At 38.5% G+C, this 26450-nt stretch overlaps 1 protein-coding gene across 2 annotated transcripts in view; it reads left to right on the forward strand.

The window, feature by feature from the left end:
* The window catches only part of ppm1e (protein phosphatase, Mg2+/Mn2+ dependent, 1E), a 62426-nt gene that overhangs the window by 20693 nt on the left and 15283 nt on the right, over window positions 1-26450 (forward strand). For both annotated transcript variants that reach the window (XM_008285921.1, XM_008285922.1), the window contains one exon: window positions 24151-24272. In XM_008285921.1, the coding sequence (XP_008284143.1) occupies window positions 24151-24272 (122 nt within the window). The remainder of the gene's footprint in view (window positions 1-24150; window positions 24273-26450) is intronic.

Consider the following 26450-nt stretch of genomic DNA (forward strand, 5'->3'; position numbering starts at 1 on the left):
TTATTTTTCTTCTTTTGTTTGTTTTTGTTTTTAAAGCGACATTTAATTTAAAGCAGCATTTAAAAGCAAAGGAAAGATGTGCAGAGAAAGGTGTGCAGTAGGAATGTCGTTGTGCGCAGGTGCAGAAGAAATAGTACTCAAGTAGGGACTTGCCTCCTTGAGTATTGAGAAACAGCCTTGTGTAGACTTGGGACACCAAGTATCCCAGAATGCATTTCGTGCCAACCAGCGAAAAATAACTTAAAAAATAATAAAATAAATAAATAAAAATGATTACAAAATCAAATTTAAAAAATGTTATAAATAAGATAATAATAATAAATGAATTATTATAATATTTATTCTTCTTTTTATTTCCACTTTTTAAAAAAGAATTCTTTTATTGATTTATTTTTGTAATTTGGCACTCTCACTACACCATACTGCTGAGCATAAAACTCTAAAATGCTCATAAAATTATGTCAGAAATTAGCTGAGATTGAAAGTACAAAATAAGGATTTGAAATTCACTTCAGATTTGCCGAGCATTATGTAGTTGACGTTAAGTTTATTTTACTGCCGTCTTCTGAACAACGGGGGCCACGTCGGTATGCAGGGAGCAGTTCACAACCACTAACACTTCATCCTTTAAGCAATTTAATACTCTGTTAAAACAGATGGTTGGGATAAGATCAAGTCGGCATGTCGAGGCTTGAAGTAACATTTCTTTTTGCGCTACATGTTTCCCCTTTAACAGCCTTGAAGGGCTACGTCACGATAAAGTATAAAGGATGATAAATGCCGCAATTAAAAAGGAAATGTCAGAATGCCTGTTGTTTTTTACAGCAGAACAGATGAAGAGGCTGAAGGTAGCACCCTGTTGATATCATATTCTATTTTTATATAATATATAAACTTTATTTTGTTTGTCTTACTGTCAGCAAGTCCTCCAAAACACGCAAAAACCAACAGTTTTACACAACACAATTTACTCTGGCTAAAAACCACATTGTTTTGGAAAACTGTGCAGAGAAATAAGTACATTTGTGAGCTGTTTTCAAAGCAGCTATCAGCAACAGACATGACAACAAATGTAATTATGTTAAAGAGGTCAGTTGAAGTGATGAGCACACACACACACAATGGGATGAATATTTGAGAGTTATCTGTACTGCGTGTAAAAGTCCCATTCATTATTCCCATAGAAAACATCAGGTAATTCTCAGTGGGAGAGCCTCTACTGCTTGGACCAACATGAAACTCTCCTGCTTCAATCATCAGTTCCATCAAAAGATTAACAACAGCGCTAGAAAATATCTGCTGCTTTGATAAAAAGTTCACGATTGCGACGCTGACGGCGGCCAACAGCTGAAAAAAATCACATTGTTGAGGAAAATATAAACACAAACTGCAGCGTAAATCCACTCAGTTGGGAATTCTGGATCAGTTGTAAGTGAATTTCGCGAGTGTGGCATCATGTTTTGTTCTCAACTCCGCTGCCATGAAGTGTTTTGAGTTGCTTTTATTCACGCCTCTGACTGGCTTCTTCTCCATGGCAACATCTGTTTGTTTATTCAGGATCCTCATTAGCCGCCACTTGACAGCAGCTATTCTTCCTGCTGAGGGTCATGAGTGTTGCAGTATTTAAAGCTTACAGACAAAACATGGTTCCTGAGAAACAAAAGCTGAAATAATTAAAACCGGTAGTCATTACATAAACCTGAAGGCTTATTACATTACTTGGGAGACTCCCTCGTGTCTTTGTTATGTAACACTGAGGATATTGTTTTGAGAAAAATTTAAAATGGAAATACAAAACGGGGAAAAAACACTTTCAGACCTAGCCGCCCTTCTTGCAAGTTTCATGCTCTGCGTTGTTTTCATCTGTTTTCCTTCTGTTTCTTTAAGACATGCATTCCTTTTGTTAATCTAGTGGCATCTGAAGGTGTCGGCTTCATGTCTCAATGAACTTGTTGTAATGGAAGTTTTTACTTCAAGGTCAAACCAAGAAACAACTTAGCACAAGTTAAAGTAGCCTTCACATGAAAGAACAGGCTTACATAAGCAGCAATACTTCCATTTGTGTGAAGTGATTTCCACATTTTAGCACCAGCAAACATCACAGAGAGCAAAAATCAGAGTTTCTTATTGAAATGTGCAGAAAAATGTAACTTTACTGTGATGAGGACAAACTTAAGAGGTCAATTAAATGAGCCTCACTGATAAAGAGTCCTGGTGTTGACAAAATGTTAACAATAGCTTAAGTTTAGTTTGTTTCTTCCAGTTGCTTTTAGGAGTTTTTCCTCTGAGTTATTAAATAGCTGCAGCATCAGAGAGCAGCAGGGTCCATATGAGCGTCTCCAAAATGAGAGACGTGCGTCTTTAAGGTAACTTCATTATTCAATATATATATATTAAAAATACTAATATATACAATATCCTTGACATGGTGACAGGATAAATCAGGAGCTAACAGCAAATCACACTGTGTACTTTTCTTCAAATGAGAGTTTACAAACGACAGTTAAATCATTTATTACATAGTGGCTGTCCTCAGGTTGAGTCCTCCATCACAGAGGTGTTTTGTTTTCCTGTTAATTAGTAGTTATATTATCCTCACAGAATTTTTAGTGTTTAGGGAATCATAAATACAGTAGGTGATTGGTTATTTGGATATCTTGGTGGTATTAATCTTTTGTTCACCAGAGCATCAGTATGCATTACACACTTTGAAAAGTATTTCAGGGAACCTATTCCCATCATGTAATTAAATGCATAGTGTCAAGTTAAAAAAAATCCAATTTACTGATTTCAATAAGTCTTTTAGTTGCGACCATTATTTTGATGTACTGGGTTGACAAAATAATGTGGGCAATTGCATCAGCTTAATTTTGTTTGTAATTTAAACTCAAATTTCTGCGTTAGTTGATTTAATTGATTTAATTAATTGAATTTCCCTTCTGGGATGAATAAAGTATTTTTCATTTCATTAAAACAAAATTCAAGTTGAGGTAACTTAATGAAATTGGCGCTATAATTTATTTTTTACCTTGAGTTCAGGATTTGAAGTCCTTAAAATCTTGTTCACTCGTTCATGCTACTAATTATTAGGTAATTGGTAATCAAAAATATCATTAATTGGAAAGGGAATAGGTATTCTCCTGGTTGAACATTTTAATTATGCCAACTTTTGTTTTCATTTTTTCGCCATTACCTTAACAGACTGAAGAAACCAGCAATGATAAATATCCCGTCTGAAAAGGGCTTGAGTGAGCTTTAAAGGGGCAGTATATGTATTTTTAGAGAGCCACACCAGCTGTTTCTCCCTGCTTTCAGTGCTAAGCTAAGCTAACATCCAGACTCTAATAACTGGATCTACTTAAGGCGGAGACAATAGAAAATGTTGCTTATCTTCTTATCTCCAGAAAGCTAATAAGCGTGTTTTTCCCAAACTGCAGGGCAAAGATATTGAAAAATGAACAGTAGATATGACTGTGTTAAATAATAATTTGAAAAAGGAGCAGATATTGAAATGCTGGTGAATCAGTCTTGGCACAACACTTAATTTCTCACTTCACTCACACAGACAACACCATTGTTTATGAGATACTGCTTGAATTAAAGGAGCTTCCAGAGATAGTTCAGGTCAGGACATGATGTGACTCCCCTATAGGCTCTCACCAATCCACCAATGATCCAGCTGGTAGATTACATAATACTGCCTTAAGGCTTTGTGCAGAGCAGCACTGGGCCTGCTCAAAAATCTCACAGGGAATTACATGTAAGTTCCCCAGTCTTTCTGTGGAGGCTGAGCAGAGGCTGCAGGCTTATCTGGAAACTGACTACACTTAGCTACAACAGATACACAACCTTTTTCAAATACATGACACATGCGACACTGCACGGCTCACTTCCCCTGCAGTGTGTCACCTTTAAGTCTCCACTTACTGTCATGTCTTGTTGAAATAGTAGCCCCGCAGCCTGCACAGCAGTCCCAGATGTACTGTAGGCTGTTAGGAGTCTTGTGGCTCTGGAGGTTTTTCTAATTTTATGACAGATTAGACACGCCTCTCTGCAGCCAACATTGTGCACTTCATCGTAAGTGGAACATGGCATTGCAAATGCATAGAGCAGCACTCTGTGACGTCTGCAGTCACAGTTGCTCCATCATTTCCACACTGTTTGAAGCGCAGTGTTACATCAGCACAGCTCCGAAAACAACCAGAGGTGTACTCAGGTTATGAGATAGAACTGCTGAGAGGGCAAAACACCGTGCAGTTTTTGTTGACATCTGCTAGTCGTGAGCCGTCGGCAAATCGCACTGCTCAGGTTTTACTGTTTGCTGCAGATGGAGGCAACACATCTGTACAAAAAAAATCTTCCGTTCGACTGCCGTGCACCAAAAGTCATTATAGTTGTTTCGTGCTCAAATACAAAGTTGTAATTTTGTCAGTAGATATGTTGTTATTAAAGAGCAACTCTCATGATAATCTGTGTTTTTCTTATTGTTGGCAAATGTTGATGCTCCTAACAAGTATTGTCTCTGTAGCCAAAGCCTCATTCTTCTCTGCCAGAGAGCTCCTTTGTTGTCGTACAAAAGCACATCAGTGAGCCGCACTGTTGCACTGGTTGACACGCTCCTTCATTGCATACATTGTAGTTTATTTTGAGTCGATCCCACATGCATCTTTCTGCTGCTGCCAGTTGAATAAAACTGTGTATGAAAAAAGACAGAAATGTGCATATGTCCTTTTAGTCTAATTTGTAAAGAGTGAAGCCAAAATGTTGTGGAAATGGACGCTGATGACCTTGTCTGCAACCAGAGTTTGCACAGTAGTGACCGGGGGGTGGAGATGTGGCATCGAAATCCTGCCTCCTGCACAAAATTTGCATCTCTTAACGCTGCCTATAAGAAACACACAATCTTGCCTGTGTTGAACTGTTGACTGTATGCTAGTTATTTTGCTAGCTCGCTTCAAATCAACTATTTTCCCCAAGCAGGAACCTCCAGAAGCCAACGCAGAAGTACAAAAAAGACTTCCTCACTTGGCCATTTGAGGCTGCCTCCAAAGGCGAGTCATTTGCAATCGACAGCTATGTTAAAATGCCAAACTTCACATCAGAACTAGATATTACAGGCTGGTCTCTACAGCTAATGTCCACATTCATGACAACTGTGTGTCTTCATAGGACAGTTTATGTCCCAGAGATGTAAGCATGGCCCGCTTTGACTCCACTAACTGTCCGTCTTTTTGCTCATTTTTGGAATAACAACAACTGAAGCCACTATATTGAGCTTCAAAACCGCTGTTTAACAAACCCACAGGTGACGTCTACCTGTAATGTTAGCATCAACTCATCAATTAACCTTCAAAATACAAACTTGTCTTTAAAAAATAACTGCAGTGTTGTCCTTAGATTCTCAAAATATCAGTTAATTGCAAAACAACTCATTCAGTGGTTTGAAACTGGGCTGCAGCTAACCATTATTTTCATGACAGATTATTTCCAATTCATCTTTTAGTTGTTTGGTCCACGATAGCATTATGTTTCCTAGTGGCCAAAATGACACCAAACATATTCAGTTTACTGTCACAGAGGAGGAACAAAAGCAAAAAAATATTATTTTAAAAGCTGCAAAGAATTGTTGCTTCTTTTCTTTAAAAAAAAAAAAATCCTCAAACCCATTAATAGATCATTAAAATAGTTGGCAATTAATGTAATAGTTGACAAGTTATCAATCAATCTTTGGAGCTCTGGTTTTTAAAACAGACTCATGGCTACTTTATTCAGACCAGCTGTCAGTCACAGCAACATACATCTTTTTATAGCATCAAATAAATAATTTTAAAACAAACTGATCAGTAAAATGAACACTTGAAGTAACTTTAACATGACAAGACATGATAATATGATGAAAACCATCTTGTTAGTTTGGCTCACTCCCATCCAGGTGTTATGACCTGTACTGCCATCAGCCACAAAGGGGCAACTGAGATATGTTGGCTTTACTTTTGTAAACCTTTTTTATATACAGTCTGTGGTGTATGCTCAGTTTAATTTCATAATTGCCAATAACTGACTGGGTTCAAGTGCAGTTAGACTTATGTTTGTATTACGAACTCCGTCTGCCCCATCCATCGTTACACAAGACTATTCCAAGAAAAATGACAGCTCAGAAATGACATGTGACAACTAATAGCTGTAGGAAGAAGCGCAAAGAAAGTAAAGAAGCAAAGAAAGTCAGGTGACAATATTATGGAGGCACAAAGGGAGGAGGTTGGGGCAGATAGAAGGGTCAGCAAAACGTCTGATTTTAACACAGAAGGCCACTGTTCACTCGCTGTTGATCACGTGCCGTTTCCGTCTGATAGTCAACTTAAGTTCTTTCACTCATGGCCACTATAATTCCCTATGATTTCCTACCTCAACCAAGTATTTACTATTGTAACCATGACGACAAAGATCCCCTAACTTCAACTGAAACCTTGATATTTCCCCCGACTCCAACCAAGCCGTATTTGTGCCTACACCAAAACAAACCTTAGCCACAGCGCTGTCGGAAAACAAGACAGATTTATTTAACAACGGTGATTTGTAAGAAAACACTTCAGGTCACCTATTAATCAAGCTAGAACAACATGTTCATACGTGTGAAGTATCTCACATTTTGTATATGTGAGGGAATGCATAGATCTGGCTTCTGCTTTGCTTCTGTAAACACTCACGAGAGCACCAAATGTTCCTCATTTGTCAGCTGGATGTGGTCTGCAACAGATACAGGGTTCAGTTCATGTATTAATGTTTGCCGACGTTTGTGTTAGGAAATTATGTAGCCTTTTGTCCAAATGAAACAAAATAGTCCTGGGTTGTTGTTTAAAGATTTACAGACAGGGGAGGGAAGTCTTTAGAGTTTTCTTTCAATAAGGGAAATGCATCAGCCTTCTTTATCAGTACATTACATTTAGATGCGGATATAGAAATAGAATGGAAAACTGGTTAGCCTGGTAGTATCAGGGGGGGAAAAAAGAGATTTGGAATCATTATTGACTGTTTTTTATTTTAATGTCTGAGCAAAAATGAAAAACAAAAGGTTTTACCCTCAGTTGGGAAGAGAAACATGAACCGGAGGCTTATTTTTTTTTGATTTCCAGCCGTTTAGATGCAGCATCAGTGGATTCCTGCTTCTCACCATCAAATGCCAAAAAACCCGGTAACAGACTAAAGCGCCACATGGTGTGTGTGGACTGAGGAGACAAATTAATTCATCAAAGTCATTTGAAAGCCATCTTAAGGGAGAAGCAGCAGTGAAAATGCCACGATTTAAGGCTTCCTGGCACACATTGTGTTATGCAATCCCGTCATGCCCTCTTGAGAATACTGTGTTCACATAACCGTAGTTGTTAGGAACACACTAATTCAACATTTCGCTTGGAAATGTGGATGAAAAAAATACCAAAGTGAGGCTGGTAATAGCCTGAGGATTTTCTCTGTGTTGCTAGAAATGGCTGTGCTGTCTTCCAGGTTTAATGTGAGGGATGCCTGCTACAAGGGACCGATGCCCAAACCAGAACATATCGATAGAGCCCAGTGAGTTCCCGTAGATCTCCACTCTCACCTCCACTTGGCACAGAAAAGGCTCAATATTTAGAATAATGAAGTGGGAGATTATTCTGTGGGTTTGGCAGCAGGACGACTGACACCATTGACTGTCAGTCACTCGCTTCTGTGTTGCTATGGAAACAACCTTGTTGCTCCACTCCGGGGCTAATTCTGTAGGAAAGAAAAAAGCTTGTAGAAAGCAATGGTTGAGAAAAAATAAAAAATAAAAAAAAACACACAAAAAAATAAAAAACAAAACACCATGGCTGCACGCATGAGTCATCTGCTAACACATACACCCAGAGCTCTCCAGTTTTATCACTGCGAGCAGCCTGTCAGAGCTCCCTGCATGACTGTAGCTAAACACAGCCGCCGCAGAGACCACACGAGAGAACAAAAGCAACCACAGACTGAGCCGAGGTCCACGGGAGAAGCAGTAATCACCTCTGACTCAAGCATACCGCCAAACCCAGCTGCAGATTTTATACCCACACTTGGCGCTTTCATTTTTAACTGAGGTCCACCGGCGGCTGTTGTGATAAAGGGAACAACTGAAGTCATGCTTAAGCACATATACCAACTATTCTCAAGTGTCTGAGACTTTTTAAAAACTTATTTCTGTTTTACGTCATTGTAAACAGATCATATTGTCAAATCAGACCAATGACATTTGAACGCATCACCTTGAAGACCTTTCGAATGTTTCGTCCACCTCGTTTATAAACACAATTTCAGCACCACGGCTTTAAACTTATATTTACATTAATATTTGAGCAGCAATGATTAATCGATTAGTTGTCAACTATTTTAGCAATCGCCAACTATTTTGACCATCAGTTTATTGGTTGGAATAATTTTTTATTGAATAAGATCAGATTTCAGCATTAAAATTTGAATATTTTTTTGTTTCTTTGCACCTCTATGACTGTAAAGTGGACATCTGTGAATATTGTGGTCAAAACTGAAGACATCATCTTGAGCTTTGGGAAGCACTGATTGATAATTTTCACCATTTTCTGACATTTTATTGATCAAACAACTGATTCATTTCTTAAAAAATAATTTACATATTAATCAACAAGTGATAATTGCAGCCCTAATTAATACCTCTGTTGAAGGTTGAATTCATGGCTGAAGTGCTGAATTAGATTGCATTATTTACAAGTCTTACACTGAGGGCAAGTATGTGTTTGTAAAACAGTTTAGAGGAGATTCAACAAAGTTAAAACACAGCATTTGACAAAAATGTATAAAATTTGCAGTACAAGGAGTAAAAGCTTTAAGGTATTCAGAGAGAAAATAAGATATAGTTTATGCTCATATTGAAATAAAGCCTATGGATAGATAAATAAAATGCATGTCTTTGAGTTTCAACATCACCAAAGCAGTATTTTATGTCAGGGAGCTGTACATCTTTACTGGGAGAGAAATCACCTGTGTTTTTGACACTACAGTGCTTCAGTTTATTTCATTTCTTTGAGTGACCTTTTCATTTTAGCTGATACATATTCACAAAGGCAATTAACATGTTTTTAATTACCAACAGTAAGATTATTTCCAAATCATAGCCTGCATCCAAACACACTAATGGGTCACTGCAGGTCTCAGGCCATGAATAAACCAAAAGTGAGCTGGTCTTGTGTCAAACTCTAATCCTTCTTCAGATAGTGTTTCCTTCATGTTAGAATTTTGTTTCCCATAGTTGCTGCTGTCCTGTTCGACTTTGGACGTAGTTTAGGTTATGATGAGGTGTTTGGGCTCTGGTTAAAGTAAGGGCAAATTACCCTCAATTTACCTACATGCAGCTTGTGTAAGTTATTCTTTAGCTTGATTCTTTAGAATCAGGAAATATTATTACAGAGACATAATGGGAGGAGTTCGGGGTAGATGGAAGGGTCAACAAAATGAAGGCCACTGTTGTTAATTTAACATTTCCATCTGACAGTTAACTTGATTTCTTATTAATAGTTATATTTTAGTAGAAGACATTGTAAATTAACCTTATTTCAAAATATCGACAATAAGTTTTTTAGATATCTTAAATGAAGTAAGGTGAACTAGTCAGAATTGTAAATATCTCAAAATGGAATTCTGCCCTGTCAAAATGGAATTGCAGATATCTTGAAATAGATTTTTAGTTTAGTTAAACGACGTTGGAGGCTCCTTGCTTTTCAAACATACTGTGACGCCACAACCGCATATGGCAGCAATTCTACTGCCATGTCAAAGGAGTCTGAGGCCAAAGTTCTAGTAAGTTTCGATCACAAGGCTTAAATTGAACAAACTTTCACTGTCCACAAAATCCTGAGCTCTTTCCATTTCACTGCATCTTCTAACAATCTCATCCACCACAGCATTACTTCTGCTAATGCTGCTTTGCTGGACCAGCATCCAGTATAAAGCCACAGATTAGCAGCATCATGCACAACAGTCTGGACATCTGCAGCTATTATTTTGACTTGTCCAAACTGAGTTACATACATCTCTAACTTCATTTTGATCGGTCATAATGAAGTTAGAGATATCTGGAATAAAAACTCTGGCGCTTCACAATGTGATATATGGCAATAGTCGATTAGTGAACACAAAACAACAGCAACAACAATCTAGAATCACACAGAGTCAGTAGAACAAGAAAAAGAGTGTAGTAAGTTTATGTACAGATAGATAGATAGATAGATAGATAGATAGATAGATAGATAGATAGATAGATAGATAGATAGATAGATAGATAGATAGATAGATAGATAGNTAGATAGATAGATAGATAGATAGATAGATAGATAGATAGATAGATAGATAGATAGATAGATAGATAGATAGATAGATAGATAGATAGATAGATAACAGGAACAAGTCTGTGACGTTCTGAAAAGAATGAACAAAACATCGTAGATCAACAACCTCTTAGCCTGCAAAAGACTCTTTTAGTATGTTTGTTACACCTTGATTGTGAGGGAGTCCCAGGTTTTTCAACCAGAGAACAAAACTATGACTTCAACTATTGTTTCCTTTTGGCCCCTTTTTGCTTCTCAAACCTCAAGCTTCATTTATTCGGACAAATAAATCTGGTCAGGATGCCTCTGCTGCTCTATAAAGCCACCAGGAGCTCAGAGGACACAGTGACACACCGGTACAGAGCAAAAAAAAAAAGTCATGCACATAAACTATAGCTATAAAAAGGAAAACTGCGGCAGGTTTGTTCTCAGTATTACAAATTGCACTGGATTATGTCGTTCATTCACGTGGGTGTGTTATTTGCAGTTGTCAAGTATTCACACATTAAAATTAAGAGAAAAAAGAAAAAACTACTGGACACGATATGAAATAGATCAGCTTTTACAAATAGACCGAACGCTGTGGAATTTAAATCAATCTATATCTATCTGTCTGTCTATGAATTAAAAGACCAGCAGAGACAACAGAACTGGCGCTGCTCGTTTGTCGTGCCGTCGGTCGTGTCGGTGCAGTGTGATGGTTTGAACTGAGATTAAGCTCCCCTTTAATCCTCCTCCGCTCCACATGACCTCACTGTGATGCACGAGCCGCGGGGCGCTGCCATTGGTGCGTCGCGTCTTCTCCTGTGTGACCTGCAGCCAATCGGAGCGGCTCGACGCAGCATCCTCCCCCACCGGGCAGCCAGTGGTGGTGGGAGGGAGGGGAGGAGAGGGGAGGGAGCGTGAGAGAGAGAGAGAGAGAGAGAGAGAGAGAGAGAGAGAGGGGGGATAGTGTAGTGGGTTTCTATGAATGGAAACATGGAGGAGAGGAGGTGGTGATGAAAGAACCTAAACAAGGACAGGTCGTCTGTCTCCATTTTACTTTCACACTCGATCCTTATAATTATACGTCTGTTAATGATGATAGCAGGAATTCAAATTGAGTAAACAGCAGTGGAAAGTAACTAAGTAGATTTACTCAAGTACTGTAATTAGTTATGATTTTGATGTAATTTAAATGTCTGCTCCACTACATTTATGTGACAGTTTTTATTTATTTATTTTTACAGATTTTACAGGATTTTGCATTTAAGCATTGATAAGAAAAAAAAACCCCAACATACTGTGACACATTACAAAAGCACTGTGTCTGGTTTGGGGCCATCATTTAATTAATAAGTTGCATTTTATTTAATTTCGCATGCGTATATGTTTTTACATTTTTAACTATTCACTGCTATTTTACAGATTTTCCCTGTTTTGTTAATTTACAGACAATAACTAGGAAAATCACCAAAATAAAGTAATAATTTATATGGTAACCATTAAAAAAAGGGCAGAAATTGAAAAATGGGTATTTTTGCAAATGGTGATTGACCATAAAATTACATTATATTTACTGTTTAAATCTGTGAAAATGTCATTATTTTACACATATCAGCCATTATTCTAAAGAAAAGTTATGTATATTCAGAACTGAAAAATGTTAAATAATTTCTATTTTTGAACAGTTTGTTTCTGCTTTGTGAAGTTACAGACAATATCTAGTAAAACTACAGAGAAGAGGTATTAACTGTACACTTTAACTGTAAAAAAGACCCCCAAAAAACACAGAACCAAACAAACAAAACTGTAAATAATGTCTGCATCAACAATCTTAATTTTAACAAACAGTAATTTGTCCTTTTACAATGTGTGACTGGAAAATTAGACCATTTTACTGTATTAAAATCACTTTCTTTTATTATTTATTTCACAGCGTATAATAATGTAGAGTCATAACCTCAATATTTTAAACAAGTTAGATAAATTTATACACTAAATAACATTGTCGGGTCTTAACCTTAATATTTAAACCTGTTGGAAAAAAATGTAATGCTAATCTTGTGTCTCTATTGGAAACCAGTATGGGTCAACATCTGTTGTTTTAAATGTCAGTAATGATGAGTTGACTTGTTGTTAGCAGGTTCCTCAATAAACCTATAAGATGGTTTTATTTTGCTTGATGCTTTTTTGCCTTTAGGAATCTAAATAAGCATCTTTTCAGGTATATAAAATAAGTAATTCTATTGAGCTGTGTTTTTTCAGGTGGTAATGTGTGATTTATCATAAATCTGATTATTGTGTTTAGATAAATGTGTTTTAAAAGGCTCAAGGGCTGAGCCCTTGAATATTAATCGACTCAAACATAATTTTATTCTGGAGAAAAACATTGCAAGAAGTTATAACAACATTGAAAGTATCTGGAAACATTAATTGAAGCTGAAGGTCGGTGAGATATTTGTACTTAACTGTGATGAACTAAATGTAAAATATATGAAATGGATGTACATGTTTTGTGTTTTAATTATATGTGGTGCGTTGTGGCAATCGCTTGTTTTACATCCATGAATGTTTGTGTGTGTCTCAGGATGGACAGGGGTGTTTGTTTTTATGTAATACTTGCTGTTTGTTGTCGTAGGTTTGGTCAAATGTCAATTAATTTCTTTCTTTTTAATGATAATAATAACAGTTTGAGGCTCAGTGAGATCAAATTATTCTTTAACATCACAATATAAAAAATAAAAAATAGGGATCAAAGGAAAAGTCCAGCAAAACCAGCAAACACATTTGTGTGTCAGAAAATTGTAAATACTGTATTAAGAGTTAAGATTACATCCACCTCAAAAAGCTGTAACACACAAAGACATAAGTATTAACAATTAAATTATGTCACTTATAATCATATCAGTCACAGGAACCATTTTACTCCATTTTACTCCATTATACTGCCATTAATTGGGGCCGAACATCCGGAGAACAGAAATTGCTATTCGGACCAGCCCTAGTTTGGATAAGGAAATGCATTTTTTTTCTTAGACTTGCTTGTTAAACATATAAATTAAGACTGATATTCATAACTGTAATGTACTTGATGGGTGTATTATCAAGGAAAATGGTATTGGGACTAAACAATGAACAACTCAGATCAGATCAGGGGCAGAAAAATTTGGTTGGGACATCTGTAGCTGCAATCTGCAACTTCACCACGGCAGCCGCCACTAAATCCTGCACACAAGACCTTTCCAATGTCCTGTCCAAGACTATTGTTACTGTCTCTGGTCAGCGGATGCATTGCTCTTTCCTTCTTTGATGCCCTTAGCAGCTTAGAATCCTCAGCTCAACTCTTGGCAGACCTTGCCACTCGTCATCCTCCTGCTCTCTTTCCCCATAACCTCCGCTGCATCTATCCAGTGATGGCGAGATGCCAGAATAATAACTTTAACCACCACTAATTGTTAAACAGAGCATGGAATAGATATTTATGAGATTTGTGGACACAGTGTGCCGTTTGTACAGTGAAGGAGAGAACATTGGGCTCAGTTTATGGACTTATTGCATCTAATTGTTGCTTGTGAACTGGGCAGAGATGCTTTCATTAATAAAGATTAATCAAGAAAATTGGAAAATGTGAACCACTGCCTGACAAAACCCCATTAAAATTTTCTCTGAGGCCTGAGGTACTGATTTCAGCTCAGGTTTAGAACATCATGCACACATCATGGTGTCCATGAACAATACACCTGTGGCAGTTGTTAAAGATATTGTGCTTTTGGGGTTTCCTTTTTCTTTAAATAGCCTTTTGTAAAAGCTCTGCAAACATACAAAGCCCAAAGTTCACCCCAGAAAGAGTTCTTTTCTCCCACAGAAAACTCCTTGCTGGCCTGAAACACCTTATTTGAAGTCAAGACTTTTCTTCTGTTACATAGTGACATCACCATGTAACATATTAGCATAGCACCTGCTTAGCAGCTATTCTGGGATGCCCTTGAACAAGCAACAAGCAGTTTCCTTGCAATCTACTATAATTTCCTCACTGCTTTCATAAAAGCTATGTTCTAGTACTCAAAGATGTGATTCCTCGCTTTCATCTGGCTGACTGACCAATCACAGCAGATTACGCTTTTTGGTAGCGGGAGGCCTTAAAGAGAGGAGCTAAAACAAAGTGTTTCAGACAGAGCAGCTGCAGAAATGTTCAGTAGGAGGAAAATATATTTTTAACCTTAAAACATGTAAACATATGCTACTTGACAACACAAATACAATTCTAAACTGGGAAATTTGCATGTCATGGCTCTTTAAAGTACAATCTGAGCTTGTTATCTCCATCTCTGGTTGAGAATACTAATTTATTTTGGGTTTAAAAAAATGGATAAAGTTACCTCATGTTTTGGAGCTATTTGGGCACAAACTGGGATAATTTTTAACCTAGTGGTCTCCTTTTCGAGGATGTTTTTTTTTTTACTTTATAGTGGCAGCGAACTACAATCTCATTGATATGATGATTAAGGTCAGGTAATGACTTTGCCGCCAGATTTTTACTCAGTGTCAGTATATCCTGTGGTCCACACCTTAAGAGCGAGAACAAGATATTTCACCGATACGATGTCCACATTCTCAAGGAGAGTTTTACCCAGGAGGCTATAATGGTTCCTGCTTATGGGGCCACGCTTTAACTACTCTGTTCCTCATGTCTCCAGACCTTGACCCAGTTTGAGAACAAAATCAAGGACTTGAGGAAAAGATTCTGCTATAGGAGGAAATGAATTGTAAGCATGGAAACAGTGAATATGGTTTAAAAGTGCACATTTAAGAAAAACACGTTCAGCAAGACCAATATTCCAATAGAAGTGATTGGACCATCGTTGTTTTTCTAACTAGAGATTTCCCACCTCTAAAATGACTGAACAGCAGTTTTCCAAACAGTTACACACAGAAACACACAACAAAATGCTCCAAAATAAGTGCCAAAAAATACAGCGTGGCACCACTCGCACATGAGATCGCAAACAGTGGCAGCAGCCGCCGCTTAACAAATGATTGTCACTCACAAACGGTAGCAAGTTACAAGTATGTTGTTTGTTTTGAAACATGTCAAAGGGAAATTATCTCGTGTTGCAAACTTGATGAAAGATGTCGCAGATCTTATTTTGAGGAAAGAAGGGATGTGTGCTCAACCTGCACTTCTCTTTTTTGTACATCTTTCTACTTGAGTTTGCCTTTTGCAAGTGTTTATTGATGAAGCCCACAGGCAGCAGCGCCACAGGAGGATAACATGCAAGTGTTTCTGTGAAGCTGTGGGGGAACCTCGGTTTTGTGTTGTGTTTTGCTGGCTGCACTACAATCTGGCAGTTCACACGCACAGACTCAAAGAACGAAGACGTTATTGTGAAACGAACCACCATGTCAGTGTCACTTCACCCTGCACCTCCTGCAGGAGTGTAGCTGCCCTTAACTTAAAATGTCCTTTGTTTTCTTAGAAGCCCACCAGCTTTGCATATTAAGATCATAATGTAGGCAGAATGAAAACTGCAGCATCACTAATTAATCTCTTTGATAGCCAGTCTTTTTCATGAAATCTTACCTCTGTGGTATGAGCGGACAGAAAACCTTATTACAGAAGAACTGTAATGTTAAAATGCACATATGAGTCTTTGTTCCTCTTGTTTCTGTGCTGTGTGGCTATAACACAACCTGGACTACATCAGTTCAAACAGCTCAAAAAAAGTGCTTCTCTGTTCTCGTGTGTAAAAACTCAAATTAGAATAGCAAATACCAAGACATGCTTTATGCCAGAATTATGCAAACCACCACACACGTTTTAGATCCTGTCAACCACACTAGTATGAAAATCGAGACTTCTAGGCCATAACTTGTGGGAGCGAGTGACTTTCTATGAAACAGTTGAAAGCTGATGTGTAGTATGTCCATAATGACAGAAGTTTGAAACATTTCCATCTTTAAGCACAATGCTGAGCTTTTTGAACCGGCTTAAACTGGTCTCGGGCAACCTGGTGAGCTTAATACGAGGCATAAACGCAAACACCCAAAAGATGTCGATGTCTGATTCTGCAAAATCCTTGATGTCCAGTGCCTTTTTTGTGTAAACGAATCATTATTTGCAAATATCGAACCAAATGCCTGGTGCAAATAATTGCACTGACCGCCCACCCCTGCTCTCTCACATAGACTGTTTCATTATAATAGATTGAGCAAATTATGCAAACTGTAACACATGGGAAGACAAGTCTGAAAAGCAAAACCAGTTCGTGTGGTTTTGCTGGATACTCAAGCCCAGATGTGTCGTCTGCTAATTGCTTCTCAGTGAATTGAGCCGGTGTGCATTACAGTTTGACTGATGGTTTGGTGCAGCAGCAGAACATATTTTTCCACACACTGTCCCAAGATACGTCCTCATCCTTTAGATGAAAGTCTCTCATCCAAGCTCTGAGCATCCACAGGTTTCTCTCCAGCCTGGACCAGAGTGAGAGTAGTATTACTGATACAACTCCCAGGAGATATCTGTATATGTCAGCTACAGTCTGGTATTAATGTCAGAGAAATTAAATATATTAGGGCTCTAAAGCACTTAGTTAAGGTCGGGTAAAGATCACAGTTCCAACTAATTATAAGGTGAATGTTAACAGCAGATCTGAGACGAGGGACAAGAAAATTAGTTACATGACCGTCCACCGAACCGCCACACCTCCACAGTCCACCTCACTTCCTAAAGGTTACTCTTGTAGCTGCGTTAAACATCGGCGCTAGATGTAAATCTGAGGAGAGGATTTAATCACTATGACGTATATGACATTGTTGTAAAGTTCATGAGAGATAAAAGCCTGCTGCAATGTGAAGAAAAAAACCGCATTACAAATGGTCTGGATATGTTCTGTCGAAAAGGAGTAATCGGTTGCCTTCTTAATACGTTTAACAATGTCTGTGAGATGATCGTCAGTGAAGTTATTTGCAGTTTCTGCGGTTGCCATGGAGAAGGGAACATTTTGTCGTGTTTCAACTTTCTCCAACGCTATAATACATTGAGAGAGGAAAGGAAAAGAAAGGAGAGGCAGCAGTACGTTAGAACTGCAGGTATGAAAAGGAACATATTGTACGTTGTTGACGACGGTGTAATAAAAGAATGACCCTGTGTGCAGGTGTACAAGTAGACCTCGAACAGTGTGTGTAGATGTTTACATGGTGTGCTAATAAATATTAATATATACAATTATGCCAATCTAAAGCACTGTGGCAGCTGCTTGTGTCTTGTAATTGTGTGACATTTCAGTATAATCCTGTGGATGCAGCTGACACTTTTGATGACACTTTTTCCCTGTGCTTCCTAAAATATTACCGTTATTCTTTTTTTTTTAAACCCTCCGATTACCTTCAATTTACTGGCATCTTTTTATCTGTGGGGTCAATTTGGCCCCAGTAATTTAAACTTCTACAAAATTATCATAATTAAAAATGTTACCCGCGTTTATGTGTAAATAGCCGTTTAAGTAAGACAGAAAAAAATATATCAATCATTTATTTAGAGATGTTAAACATTGACTGGGGCCAAATTGACTCGAAAGTTAATAGGAGAGTTAAAGGGGTAAAAGTGTTTTCATGTAGCATCATTTAAAAAAAAATAAAAAAAATAAAAGAGATATTTCTGTTTAAACAGAACGTAAAAGCGTTCAGTAATTGTTTAATTTTACAAACCTACACTTTGGCTGACTTCAGGAGGGCACTTTAGGGAAAAACGCTCCCTGGATTGATTAAACATGTCCACTGTACAACACACAAACAACTGAACTGCACTTGAACCATAAAAACGCCATAACTGTTTCACCAACTTCTCACTTCAGCTTCAGCTAAAACTACCTTAGTTTCCGGGCTGCATGTGACACACATGAGTCTGTGTTTCATGTATACTTATACAGACTTGAGGTATAACATGCAAAATAGGAAGAAATGCTATTAACTGTTCCATTTCACCTTGATGAAAGTGTGAACAAACCAAGGCTGCAACTAATTATTATTTTCACACTTTGCATGATCTTTATTAAATTGTCTTTAAAATGTTCAAAGCACTCAGGAATACATTTTCAGATGTCTGTCCAACAGTCTAAAACCCCAAAAATATTCTTTTTACTGTCATGTGTGACAAAGAAAAACTTAAATCTTTCAATTAAAAAGTAATATCTACTTTAAAAATGATTAACTAAACTGCAGCAAAAAACAGAGAGAATTTAAATTTATCAGCAGAAGTGGATGGGACCATGACTACATGATATTAAATGCTTTGAAGAGGAATTTAGTTTCTTATCCTCTGGCAGAAGAACAGCTTTGAGAGTATGATCCTAAAATAAACACCAAACTCTAACACAAACTCGAGAAGACTTCTGAGAGGATGATCACAGCAAACCACTGAGGAGACCAACAGTCCAGAGGTTCTGTGAGGAAACTTTATTGCTGAACATGGCACTTATCTAGATTGTTTTCTCCTGACTAGATCCTTCTTGTGTTGTATCTGCTCTCAGATGTACGTCGCTTTGGATAAAAGCGTCTGCTAAATGGAATTGTAGAATTGTAGAACTGTAAACAAAGTCTCGACAGGATGTGTAGAAATATGCCTTTTTGTGTGTGTGGATGTTCGCGTGTCTGCAGCATTTTGAATTAAAACAGAAACGCTGCATATAAGTGAGTGCACAGCCATATAAACAGCTTATAACGTGCTTAAATTAAATGTGGACATAATAAAACAACAAGCTTGTAATTGAGGGGAAAATCTCTCTGAATGTAGCACAATTAAGCGCAGGCTCTGCACAGGTGGAAGCCAACGCCACAAACATTCGCTTACATCTTAATTGGGCGCAATTAGCATGGCCAGCACATGAAAAGAGCAGGAATTATCGGCACAAAAGAGGAAAGTACATGAAACTGCTAGCTGTTTTCCACTGCCGGAGCATGAAGGCTGTTTGCATGTGAAGAACTAAAGAAAGAACTGACCCTGTAGAACCTCTTCTAGAGTAAGTACCCACTTCAGTGTAGCTTCTTCTGAGTGACCTTTAAAAACTGCTACCTGGGACTTGACACTTGTTGGCTAAACTCGTAGAGGACAAATGCTGATGGATTAAACTCAGAGAGGACCAACATTTTTTTCTGCCCTGTTAATATCCTCGTTGAGTATCAGACGTTTTCTCTCTAAAATTGCCATGAACAGCGTTAAATTCATTATACAGGTTAACATACGAACCTCCACTGTTCTGTTTCCTACATGTTTATAGAACTGGAGTTCCATCCAGCAACTACTATTTGTCACACTCAGGTTTAACATTGAAGTTGAAGCTGTCGGATCTAACATCACAATGGAAACAGAAAGGCTGAAACTGCACATTGCGGGGCAGTTCATGTAAATATTTTCGTACTTCCCATCTGCCTCGAAATCCTGCTGTGGAAAGTTGCCAAATGTTGAAGTACCTACAGTTCAATAGGTGCAAGACAAGTCAGTAACAGCCATCTTAGAGCTCAACTAGCTACTGGATCTGAGGACAAAAACTCTCCTGGACAACATTCTCATGGAAATATGGGAAGTATGGGACTTTTAATGTCCACAATTCAAATTGTTGAGATTTGGGAAGTGTTACTCCCAACACTACCTCTGTGTTGGTTTATTTACAGCAGTCTTCCTAACTTGAAAAGGTCAATATGTAACAAAGTATTACTATAGCACACACTATAAAATAAGGTTAAGCAGGTAAGAAGGATATAATGGTGTCACTAAATTTTTAAATTGCACAGAATCCACCCACACAACCTAATGAACATTTGACCACAGCAAGAGGCAACCTCAGGAGCTGAAAAGTGAAGCCAACACACAAGTGCCAAAAACTGCAGTTCCACAAATGTCCACTTGAGGCTCCCAAAGCAAGTCAACCCTTATAAGCCTCCTTGTTAAAATTTCCAACGTTACAACAGCAATAAACATGTTTACAGCCTAATACAAAGAACAGTTTTGGTCTTTGTAGCTAATTTTAATTTTTATGACGATTGTACAAGGACGAATTTTTATATAACTCACCCAGTTAAATTGTATTAAGGCTTAAAGTTATGCATAATAAGGGCGTGGCTTCTTTGAGTGACAGCTGGGTGCCGTCATAAGACAGTTCACGGCCCACAGGCTTCAGTTCTGCTCATGCTTCCCGTCTTTGCTCATTTTTAGAACAACCAGAAGTTGTGAGCCAAGATAGTGACAGGCAGACGAAGTTTCCAAACTACTGTTCAGAAATCCTACATATGACGGAGCATTATCATATACAGTCAATGGTTCATACCCGACAGAATAACACATGGAAGTATTATCTGTTTAGCAAAAAATATATAGTTTACTGGGGCCTTCAAAAATCACAGTTTTCTGACGTGACAGTGCTGTGGTACAAAAACGACTTGGTCAGGTTGAGGGAAATGTCACGGTTTTGGTTCAAATGAGGGCTTTATTAAGGTTAGAGGACAAGTAGTTAGGGTTATAAACACACTGTGGTCATGCTTAAAAAACAATATTGACTGATGGTTGTAAACAGGAAACAAACAACAGGCTCTTATGATGAAGTCAGACGTTTTGCTGACCCAATTATCCACCCTGACCTCCTCCAGTTCAGACTGTGTGTCTATAATAAGGTCAGCTGACCTCTTAGTTTGAGACTTTGTGCCTCTTTAATAAGATCACTCGACCTCCTGCCTCCTTTGCACTCGTCATAGTAACTGCTGCAGCAAGCGGCCTTTGTCACATGAAGCTAAACATAACCATTTTGGGACACGGTGACAGTGAATGTATTAATTACTTCTTCTCTCATATATTTGTTGAAAGGCTACATGTCCAACCACATCAGTTAAGCAGCCTTTTGGATCTTACATGAAAATGAGCTCATTTCTCTGTTAGCGAGAGCAGAGCTGGATTCATTAGTTGAGGCTGGCTGCTGTTGGCTCAAGTTTTCATTGATTAAACCTGTGTTATTTGACATATGAGCCACAGAGGCCCTTTCGCACTGAATTCAGAGTATTTAATTGTACAATATGTCCCTGTGTTGCACTCAGCCATCCCCATCTCATTTATTATGGGCAAATTAAATGCAGTGCAGTGAGTACTGTGTTTCAAGTGTCCAACAGAGAGCACCTTGAGGATTCAATGGGCCCGCTGCAACATTTTCAATTAGTATGAACTGTATGTGTATGACTGTATTTGTGAAAATATGTGGCGCTCTAAGAACAGTCGCAGCAGAGTGTGGCCAAACATTCTGAGGAAGTAATCAACAGCAGTGATTACTGAGGGTTTGGACGGATTAGATCATCTTTAAGAAGTAGGGTTATTTGATTTGGAGATTTTTCAGTTTCACCATCTCATAACAGGATTTTTGTACTAGACGTCTGGATGCGTCCCCATAACTACATATACAAAGAGTGTGACCTAATCATTAAAATAATAACCAAAATGTGGCAACGGGTAGCTGAGTAACAATGAAAATACATTTTAATTTGCTGCAGCTGGACAAATTATCATCACAAATGAACAGAATTTTCAGCGTTTATGAAATAACAAATGAACTAGACTATTTTTTTTAGACAGTTTGATGAACTTGCTATTAGTTAAAAGTCAGTCTTTTGTTTATTGGAGCATTATTATGCATTATGCATCACTGAATGTTCTGTCCAACTTTTTATGTGGCTCTTCCCATCTCTGTGGTAGGTTTTTCTGAATTAAGCAGTGAGGAACATTTAAGTAAAAATTATGTCTGAATAAAAGAATGGTGTCACTTTAACACACTGATGAAGCAGTAGAAGTTACAGACCCTATGTCTGAAAAGCACCTTTCATTACTTCGTGAGTTTTGGTGCAGTACTTTCTAGACACTTCTTATCTCCCACCTGTTGACTCAGTTAATGTATCACCTCCAAATGCATAGACCAACAATTGTAGTCTGATTTTAATTATGATTGCGACCTGCTTACATATAAACTGGCCAGTTTTTTTTAATCACTTCATGAACAAACCATGAAAGCAAAACCTAAACTCCACATCGCTCCTGCCTGAAGTTTGCTCTTCTGTACAAACATCAAGTGTAAAAGGTTTGAGGTATCACTGGCAGCAGATCATCAGATCAGATGATCTCATTTGTCCAGGACAGACATAAGAAATAAATAAATAAATAAAAATAAATAACCTGACAGTTCTTTAATTTGCTTTTTCACAGCACTGATGCAAACCTTTGCCCTCGCTCCCTCATTTCGAATCCAATAAGCTAGCATCAGCTCAGTTCAGGTTTATTTTAAACTTAATTTGAGTGTGATGGAGAACATGTAGACGCTGGGTTACCATGGTTACCTGCATCTGGAGGTGGCCTAGTTATGTTGGTGACTCATGTACAGCGAGCCTTCAGTCCTTCAAACGACCCCCTCTTCCTCCTCCTCCTCCTCCTCCTCCTCCTCCTCTTCCTCCTCCCCAACTCCTGTTAACCTTAAGAACAGGCCCACCTCCTCCAGCACGCACACATCTGGCCAGATGTTGTGATGTACTGCTGCGCTGAACACAGCTCTGTGTTATATCATTTTCACATTCTCCAAGGCAGATGCTGGCTCCAGCTTTGTCCAGCTCACATATGGTATCCGGGGCCCACATGAAAATCAGAACACAGTTAAAAGTTTCTAATGTAGTGTGCAATGATTAAAGGGTGTATGTATGTATGTAAGTATTCTTTTCCCAGGGATATTATTTGCATTTAAACAGTCCTGTTTTCAGCTTTGTGGTAATGTTTCAGAAAATGCAACAGGTTTTTGGCGGGGTTTACTCTCTTGTGGACTTTCTTACGCCAAATATTCCACTTGCACACGATAAACTGTAAAATAAATTTACGGATATTCAGATGTCACCTTGCTAGCAGTATGAAGGCCAAAACATGCTGCTGTATTGGTGCTACGCAGAGCTTTGCAGAATGTCTGCCTGCTGTAGCTTCCAGTGTCACAAATATACGGACCAGCCGGAAATGTAGGCTTGTGTTGTTTGTGTTTGTGCTGTTGTTTGTCCTTTTGTAAGTATTATCCTATTAGTACTGAAGGAAACATGTTGGAAAGTGTGTTTTATTTAAACATGTGGAAAGCAGAGGCATTTCAACAAAGTTATCACAAATTCTGACACCAAAATTTTGTGTTTTACTGCGTATGTATATTGGTTCCAAATATTGGTTACTGGTATCCTTGATTCTAAAGAATTAGCGTTGGTATCAGCCCTGATAAAACCATATCGTTGGACCCCTAGCCTCAGCTGTACTTTGTGTTTACCACAGGTTAGCAAATGTTAGCACGCTAAACTGAACAATAGTAAACAGTGTACCAACTAAACGGCACCATGTTAGCATCGCCATTGTGCCATTGCCTAAAGAATTAATGCCTTTTTTGAACAAATATTTCCAACAAGGACGCATAAATCTAAGAACTGTGAAGATATGTACCACATTTTACATTTTAAAAAAGACAACTGTGCCAGTGCTGATACCTGTGATGAGCTAAAATCGGCCAAAAAAATCTGCCAGAACTTGTTTGTGTAAAGGCTCTAAGAATAGCGAAGCCATCAGTGCTCTGTTTGTTCCATCCAACACGTTGACACTGTTGACCTACTGTTATCTATCCCTGAATGCATTTTCTGTTAAACCTAGATCCTGCTGTCACTCAAATACACTGGATGAATGATGGGCGCCGTCCACAGAGGATTACTGTAAGATGATTTTTCTTCCCCGACCCATTCATAACGGTGTCGTCTCTCCCCGCCACAGTAACTGCCCCTGCTCCCTGGCTGCCGCTCTGGCCCGAGCCACCGCAGACAGCATCATGCAGACTGACCTCTCCATCCACCACCTCAACAAGACTGTGGAAGATGGAGCTGACCCATTACCACGTGAGTCCTCGGGGAGCCCATGAGACCGCTCCCTCGCACAAATTAGGTCTCTCTCTCACTTCATCCCACACACATACGCAGGCATGTAGCCACCAGGGCTTTGTCCCAGTTCTCCCCCGCAAACCTGCATTAAGTGGTGTTTGACCGCTAGAGGGCAGAGAGCAGACTTCAAAGCACACTGAGCTGTGAGCCAGGATATACTACATCTACCACGGGCCAACGGATTTACATTAACATGATCGTCATGCTATGTCTGATCCACTTTCAGTATATAACACATCTGTAAAGACGTACAGATTATACTTTGCAGTAAGCATCTGTTGAAACTTCAATTATGAGTATGTATTTTATTAGTGACTGTAAGTTCGTCTCGTATACACTCTCCTTGCTGCTGGAAATACCCCCCATAGAGCACCAAATGTGTATTAATCCTCTGCTGAAAATAGTCCCCCAGCAAAGTAGCCGGAAACTACAGTAGCCAGCCATTTTAGGAGAGAAAAACACCTTTTTTTAAACCCTCTGAACCCCGTTTGTTTTCTGCTCCTGCCACATTTGTACTCACTGCAAACTCATTTTTCACTTCAATATAAAATCCTGCAGCTTTGTGAAAACAGCACAACCACGACTTCAAGTAGAGATAACTCAAATATGTCTTTTGTGCAGGATAGCTAAGTCATAATGCCATAAGTCTTAAACAAACCACACACAAAAAAAAAGAAAAATGGAATCCAAAATAAAAAATAAAATAAAATCAACAGCAAGTTCCTACAGGTGTTGTCAATGGTGAAAAAAATGAAGGCTCTACATGCTAAAGATATTTTACTACTTTATATTTAAAATGTTTTACATTTTGTTTACGTGATTGTTATTAATGACTGAGTCACTAATTGCAGAATTTTAGATTTTTTATGAGAACTTGTCATTTTTGGTGAAAATTTAAATGAGACGTGTAGAACAAAACATTGTGATTTCAAGCTTAGATTTCCTTAATTTTCCAGAAGAAACCAAAAATTACACACAACAAATACAGAGGAAAGTAAGAAAGTAGACAATCTGATGATTAGTTCGTCTTTTACAGTTTCTGGCTCTGATAATGGTGCAATTGTGGTGTTCTTCTTAAATCCACCGGTTCAGAGGGTTAAAACTAAAACAGTGTATTTGTGACCTGTTTTTAGAGGTTATGTCTCCAGTAGGGACCACTGAGTACCAGTCAATGTGAAAAACACCTTTACTTCCAGTCTTCAGGTGATGAGTCTAATAAACATAATTACTCTTAGTTTCACAGCGACTCAATACAACTGGCTCTTCATCAGGTACAGAGGCATCAATTTGTTCACAATAACAAAATTATAAAATATTGCCAGTCTTGTCCCTTGAGGTAGGCCAAATGCAGAGGAAGAATCTCCTCTGTGAATCATAAATTCTAATTTAATTGACTCATCATCATAAACTGTTAAGCCAGACGCTGAATTTGTAGAGAGAGAGAATTAATTAAAAAGCCAGTGCACAACTCTTCTCCAGCACATCATGCATTAGTCTCCTCTGGTTATCTTGCTTTAATAAGACCAGAAACAGATGCTGAACCAAAGCTCGGCATGCTGAAGAAGAGTTGCGCCACATGTTTTTACTTGCTCTGAAGCTCAGACTGTTGTGCGTGTGTGCTGTCTCAAAGTTCTTGTGTTGTGTAACAGCCGATCGCATCCTGTTTGATGCTGCTTCGCTGCACTCTGCTGTTTTCTTCAGCTATTTGCAAGGTGTTATAAGTAGCCCTCGATGTCAGATGCAGCTCTGAAGCATCTCCGGTTGGAGCGAGACGAGGGCAAAGTGCAGTTTAGTACTGGGACGTTGGGTCTGATGTACTTTTAAAAGGTGGAGTGAAAGCAGGAAATGGGACGCAGCACAGGCTGGTCTCTGTCTGTCTCACTGAGTCCATATTTGGAGAGCAGAATGACAGCGAGACGCAAACACAGGAGAGACTATTATACCTGCAGCGAGCATTAGTAGGTCAGACTCAGACACTCTCACAGCCTACGTCTTGGTCAAAGCACTGTTGCCGCTGATGGGCTCGCCTCGTCTCCACTAACTTATTCCAGTGACTGCTCCTTATATTTGCCTTTCTGAAAAAGTATAACAGGCCTCTGGGGTTTTACTGTCCACAAGGGTGTAGTTCCCACCGAG

The sequence above is a fragment of the Stegastes partitus genome, unplaced genomic scaffold (genome assembly GCF_000690725.1).
Source record: "Stegastes partitus isolate 25-593 unplaced genomic scaffold, Stegastes_partitus-1.0.2 Scaffold423, whole genome shotgun sequence".
NCBI lineage: Eukaryota > Metazoa > Chordata > Actinopteri > Pomacentridae > Stegastes > Stegastes partitus.